The sequence below is a fragment of the Protomyctophum parallelum genome (genome assembly GCF_964188405.1).
Source record: "Protomyctophum parallelum genome assembly, chromosome: 4".
Lineage (NCBI taxonomy): Eukaryota > Metazoa > Chordata > Actinopteri > Myctophiformes > Myctophidae > Protomyctophum > Protomyctophum parallelum.
The window spans coordinates 22,389,707-22,396,442 of NC_139700.1; the positions used below are offsets into that span (position 1 = coordinate 22,389,707).

The window sequence follows — 6,736 nt, forward strand, 5'->3', positions numbered from 1 at the left end:
TGTTTTAGCAAACAGTTTGAGGGTCCAATGGAGTTCTGAGGTTTTGTCCAAAGCTTTTTTTACTACTTTCCATTGGTTCAATATGTTCGAAACAACACACAGACGTAAAGGGTGTTCAATAGCACTGATTTATGGAAAAAAATCAAGAACCTCAAAAATGGAATTATGAGTTTTCCTTCGGACAGAGACGATTATATATATATATATATATATATATATATATATATATATATATATATATATAAATGCGCCACATCTCTGATCTGTAATCCAGGCTCTGGACAGAGGCCCTAGAGTCTTTTTTCTTCTTCTTCTTTTTTGAGGCCCTAGATCTCCATATATGGAGCTGGCCTGTTATGACATCACAATATGTTCTGATATCTGCATAGACTCCAGACTCTAGACTGTACAGTACAGAGTGACTAGTACAGTATGGTACCATTCCAGTACAGTACCATACAGTGCAGTACAGTATGGCACAGTACAGACTAGTAGCCTACAGTACAGTACAGTTCAGTACAGTACAGTACGGTTCAGTAAGTAGGCTACAACAGTACAGTACAGTGAGTAGGCCTACACTCCAATGCAGTGTGCCCTGTCAGCATGGCAACAGTCATAAACACACACACACACACACACACACACACACACACACACACACACACACACACACATTGACCACTACAGCGTCAGCAGCAATGTTAGTACAGCGTAGTACAGTACAATACTAGTCTTTCCAGCCTGTGGGATTCAGCCAACTCTGTGAAACTTTTGGTCGGCCACTGTATCAGCGCAGCTCAGCTGCCTCACTGTCTGCTTGGGAGTTGGGACCAAAACGGAGCATAAAGTGTTGTTGACAACTCTTGCTAGTCGTGTTGTTGAAAGTGAGCTTATGACAGTGTCAAAATGCGTCTGGTTGGGTTAGAACGATTTTTGCTCGAATATTCTCAACGCTAGCGAATTAGAAGCCCGGGGTGGTCGTATTAGAAAGGGCATTTGATTCACAAGGTTGAAACAGGTTTAAACATTTGTTGATCCAGCTAGCTAGTTACTATAGCTAGCATCAGCTGGGTACCAGACATCACGCAGCAGCATGGGTGATGGCGGTGTCACTCCCAAGCTGGGAAATATGAAGACGCTGCTTGGGATCGTAGCCGGGGCTGGAGCCTCCTATGGGATCTATAAACTGATCAGTGGAGAGAACTTCAGGAACAAGAAGAACGCTGCCAATGAAAGTCGGGCTGTCAAAAGTAGCCAACCCGGCGAAGTAACCTTACTACCCGGGACCCTGTTGGCCAAAGTGTCGGGTCTGGAGATGGTTCGTCCCCGTGGGGGTGACAGTCCCGAGGACGTTTCATCTAGTACGTATAGCTTAATAATATCTCTACTCTAGCAAGATGACGTTATTATAAAGTGTCAGGTTTTCAAAGTTGGTCTCTCACAGCTATGGGCTGAATTGAATTCACAATCCAATCCGTGTTTTGTTTTGATTGATTGAAATGTCTATTTCACAGTATGTAGAATGGTTACATTTCAAACGAAATTTCAACGACATTGTTCACATTCGTCATCATGTAGAATAAATATATGATTTTGTTCTATAGGTGACATCATCTCAAAGACACCCGGGAGCCTGGAATCACAGCATCTGAAAATGTTGTTGTCACTTCTTCAGTCCAGCAGTAATCCATCTGACACAGCTCAGATCCTACTTACCTTAGGGAACAGTGCTGCCTTTACTGTAAACCAGGTATATTCAATCTTTGCCCTATCAACAAGAACAACGGACTGAACAAAAATGTGAAGGATTGAATAAAAATCATATCCGTGTGAAGTGAGGGGGGCTCTTATCATCTTATGATCTTACAACATCGAGGAGGGAATTCGTATTAGCTTGGAGCAGCTATAAATGTTAGTTTATTCAATGGTCATCTAATCCATGTCTATTCACTTATAAGAACAATTATTTTTTCAGGTGATGTAATGATGTAAAAAAAAAACTGTCAAAACAAACATTAAGTTCTCTTTATTGTTAATGGGATTTAATGTTTGTGTTAGGGACAAAACAAACATTAATTTCAATTCTCTTCATTGTCAATGGTGTTTTAAAAAAACACTAAACTGCCTCCAATTCTCTAAACTGCCTCCCCTGGCCAGCCGGGGCGCCTGATGCAGGGGAAATGAACATGTTCCTTCCACGGCGTGTCCAACCAGGGAAACTCCTCCCTGTCAGGTGAAAAGAAGCAGCTTGGACTCCTCATGCATAGAAGGAAGCATGAGGTCAGTCCGCTGCCCCCCCCCAGGTTGATGGAGGGTGTGTAGAGCCCAGGATCACATTAGATAATTGACACAGGGGTGAAAAATGGGTTACAAAATCTTGGGATAAAGAAATATTAAAAAATGCATTCAATACTAAAAACAAACATTAACCCTGTATATAGGACGGGCGCCCCTCAAAAATGTAGTCCAGTCAACCCCCATCCGTATGCGTAGCAGTGCTTCTGTAAGATTGCTTTGGGAAAACATGGTACTGGCTGAACAACCGCTTTGTAAGCGGTTGTTTTGTAGTTGTACCAGTTATTTGTGCTATTTAACTCCACTATTTCCCTTATAATCCTTCCTAACTGATGCATATACATTTGAGTTTTGACATATGTGTGTGACACAGCTTTGTTACTCCCAAAATGTTATTCTGCTCTGCTCCTCACTCAGGATCTCATCCGAGAATTTGGAGGTCTTCACGTCATTGCTGGCTTCCTTTCAGATCCCATGCCGGAAGTTAGAGTACAAACTCTGAACGCCTTGAATAATTTGAGCATGAATATTCAAAACCAAGACCACCTGAAGGTGATTGTGGTTATCACATTGAATGGTGCCACTTGAATTCTGGTATATCCAGCCATTTATGCATTCAAACATGTTAGACACGACAGGCTCATGATCTCTTGCCTTTTGCAGGTTTATGTACCACAAGTGCTGGAGCTGATCGAGATGTCTCCAGTGAATTCTGAACTTCAGCTAGCAGCCCTTCGGCTGCTGACCAACCTTTCTGTCACAGACAATTACCATCACCTGCTGAAGGGATCAGTCACTCTTTTACTTTCTCTGCTCATTGTGAGCAGTGAGGCGTTACAGGTTAGTTGGCCCCTTCCCTTTTTTCATCATACCTGACCTGTGGATGTTTACTTTAACCCTGGCATCCCTATTATTTTGGTCATGTCATAGGTGAAAATTAAAAAAAAACATACATTCATAAATTTTTGAGAAAATGTAAATAAATGTAAAAAATATCGAACATGGGTATTTTCACATGGTTTACGTGGTTAAAAGGTACCTCATATATCATAATCTATAATGAATCACACCTGTTCTGAGACAATTGGTAAAAACTTCCCAATAATCTGTTGGTAATTACAATGGTTTGCTTTTCAGATTCAAGCTTTGAAAGTCCTTGTAAATTTATCATCTAATCCAGATATGATGGATGACATTGTACAAGCTCAGGTAGGATTTATTTTTCCCTAAATTAACAACATGCTGATGAATGTTTTAGTTTTGTTTTATTTTTTTGATAGTTTGTAGTAAATCCAAGTAAGCTTTCATCAAACCAGAAATGTCCTTATGACTTTTGTTCTGAAGTTATTTGATCTTGTGTATTGCTCACCATTAGTAACCGTATTTAAGCAATAATACTGGAGTAGTATTGTCATTGTGATTATATCACGGCTGCTACCTGCTGCTATCTGTTGGCATGACTTGGAGTGCCTTAAATGCATGTAGTCATGGTATAATTTATATATCACAGGCTGTTGTGTAATTCAGTTGCCAGTGATTAGCAGCCAGATTCACCCTCAATTTTAATAAAGCATAGCAGTGTCTTATTGTGATTATAATGGAAATATAATGGGGAGTTCCAGTATAATTTGGAAGTATTTTAAAATTAGTTGTGAGCTACTAGAACTTCCTTTTCCTGTATTCTTGTCTCAGGTGCCATCCTCCGTTGTACTCCTGTTCGATGCACGGACAACCTCATCCGTGCTTCTGCGGTTGCTTAATTTTGCAAGTAACTTGAAGGCCTGGAGGCCCTCTGCCCAGGTGGCTGATGAACTGAGGAGGAAACGGGACTGTCTGTTTCGGGTTCTGCTAGATGAGTCCTCCCCACTCCACAGCAGGCTGGTCCAGCTGCTCTCACACCCTGATGGGGAGGTCCAGGCCCAGGTGGCCTGTATTTTGGCATAGAAAGGCAGAGCAGCGGGAGGGCTTTGCTTCCACAACTTTTACTCGGATGCCCTCCTTTCCCAGAGCTTTATGACGCACCATCACTCACCTAGGGCTGGGCAATATGGTCAAAATATAATGTCATTATATAAAACATTGATCGATATATTGGGGGGATGACTTGGTATTTACACATTATTATTATAATTAAATTTTTTGTAGCTTCATTTCATACAGTGAGAGAGAGACAGGGAAGACGTGAGAGAGAAGGTGGGTAATGACATGCAGCAAAGTAGTGGGTTGTACCCAGATTAGACTGGGGTAAATTGCTGGAAGGACTATACGCTCTGTCTGCAAAACAGCAACAATGATTCGCCATGCAACTCCTGTCCTTGCAACATGGGCGTTCCACACCCCCACAGGGAGTGCAGTGCCCGGCATCGAGTCGGTTGGACCCACGGTTGTCCACAAACACCACAAAATGCTCTGGTCAGTCTCTGCCAGTGGGCCAAATTAGCCCAATGTCCAGCCTCTGCCTTAGCCAATTGATTGCCATGGCAACCCCACACCTGCCAATTGATTACTTAACCAGTCCACTTTTCACAGTCAATTTGCACTCTTTAGACACAGGCACACAGACAGATACAGAGATCTCCATGACAGACAGATACAGAGATCTCCATGTGGGACACAGACAGACAGTTAAAATAGATGCTATGACAATGGGTATTGCATACTACAGAGATCTCCATATAGGGCACAAAAGGGACACAGACATCATTCCCAAGTAGGCCAGAGGCCGACGGGCACGTACAGGTCTAGTCACTGTAATGCAGCCTTTAACCAGACGATATCTAGTCTCATGTCACAATATCTATATAATATTGATTGCCTAGCCCTAGCATTAACCATAGTTCTGTCAGCATTAACCTGAAAGCACCCCTCTATTATTTTCAGTTTTTCAGCTCTATACTGCAATGCAAACTGCAAACGGAAGTAAGGAAGGCACGCTGCCACTGGCCATAGCGGCCAATCTCAGCGTGTCTACCAACGTCCCCTTCTGTGACCCACGTGGAAGTTGGGTTAGCTTCTGCGTGCGTCCTGTGAGATACAGATGGCCCAGAGCCGAAGGAGACATCTACTTTTCTTTGTCTATGGTGGCAACGGCGTGGCATTTCTTTAACTTAATAGCAAGATGTCCAACATGTGAACATGGTCTACTGACCATCTTTGACAAATACTACATTTTGCGTGCAAAGTGCTACATTTCCTAATCATCCCTGCCTCCAAATCCTCAAGATCTCTAGGTTAAGGTGAGGTTGAGTAATTTCTCCTGTCTCTCACTCAACACTTTTGTGAGAATTGACCTACTGCTGCTGCCTGTTTGTCAGATGCAGTTGTCCTGCAATGTTCCACTGTGCCATCTTTGCCTGCAAAGGCATCAAGAGAAATACTTCAACCCAAACCCACTGCCAAAAATGGAATGAGAAGTGGTCACTACAACCTGTACAAAAGCTTCCAATTGAATATGCCTGGTCTGAAGAGTCATTCTGCTAGAAAGATGGTTTCTTACTGCACATACCTTTGAGACGGATGCACAGCTCCAGTGCTCATACTTTGTGTTGGGCTGAAAACGCTGGTCCATACCGATAAGGATAACCTATAGCATTTATACACTGGATTCTGTTTTGTTTCTTTGTCACTACAAATTTGACAAAAGATAATGCATGCACCTTTACCAAAGCACTGAATAACAGTGACGCACACATTTCACATGTGTGATATTTATTCTTCCTTTGGAAATATATCTTTGTTTTCATGGCAAATTACTGAGATCTAGTCACATCCCAGGCTTGTGTACTGCCCTGCTGTCATGAGATGGTAAATGACAGAACCACATGTTGCCTAGCTGGAGAACTGGAGCTGTGGACCCACACTGCTGCCTTGATATATACTGTACACTAGATTGTTTACAGAATGTGGTGGGGTGTGGGGCCTGTCAAACCTCTTGTTTGCATGTAAAATATAAATATTTGTGTTTTGAATGGGTTTTCTTTTAAAGTGGCCATTTTATGACATGATGAGCCAGTCCAGGTGTATGTAAATGCTGCACAATTTTGATGTATGGACACTTAATGGACCTGAATCCAACTTCTCAGGCATATGTTAAACCAAGACAGATATGGTAGGGGGGGGCATTTACTTACGTAGTCGTAGCTTATATTGAATATTTATTTTTATTTGAGTTTGTTGCTCTAGGAAGGCAATACATACCTGTATATTTGTTTTGTCTGCTTGTTCAATAAAAATATTCTGTTTTATTATTTCACTTGTGTCATTTGGCCTACATTATATATATTATTGTCTCCTTTTATCTTTAGGTTCTAAAAATCTTACAATCATGAAATATGAATAGTTAGAATTTGGTTTCTGTCGGGGTTACATAACTGGAGAAATGGGAACAAATATAAGTGAGCCTATTTGGTATCATATCATGTCTCTTTCTTTAACTTACAAA

The 6,736-nt window shown here is 41.6% G+C and overlaps 1 protein-coding gene across 1 annotated transcript; it reads left to right on the forward strand.

Moving 5' to 3' along the window:
- The first annotated feature begins 836 nt into the window (after positions 1–836).
- Positions 837–6,530, forward strand: armc10 (armadillo repeat containing 10). Its single transcript, XM_083763701.1, has 6 exons — positions 837–1,361; positions 1,605–1,750; positions 2,713–2,847; positions 2,959–3,135; positions 3,433–3,504; positions 3,988–6,530. The coding sequence occupies exons 1-6, from the start codon at positions 1,094–1,096 to the stop codon at positions 4,237–4,239; spliced, it is 1,050 nt and encodes a 349-aa protein (XP_083619827.1). The 5' UTR covers positions 837–1,093; the 3' UTR covers positions 4,240–6,530.
- The last annotated feature ends 206 nt before the right edge of the window (positions 6,531–6,736 follow it).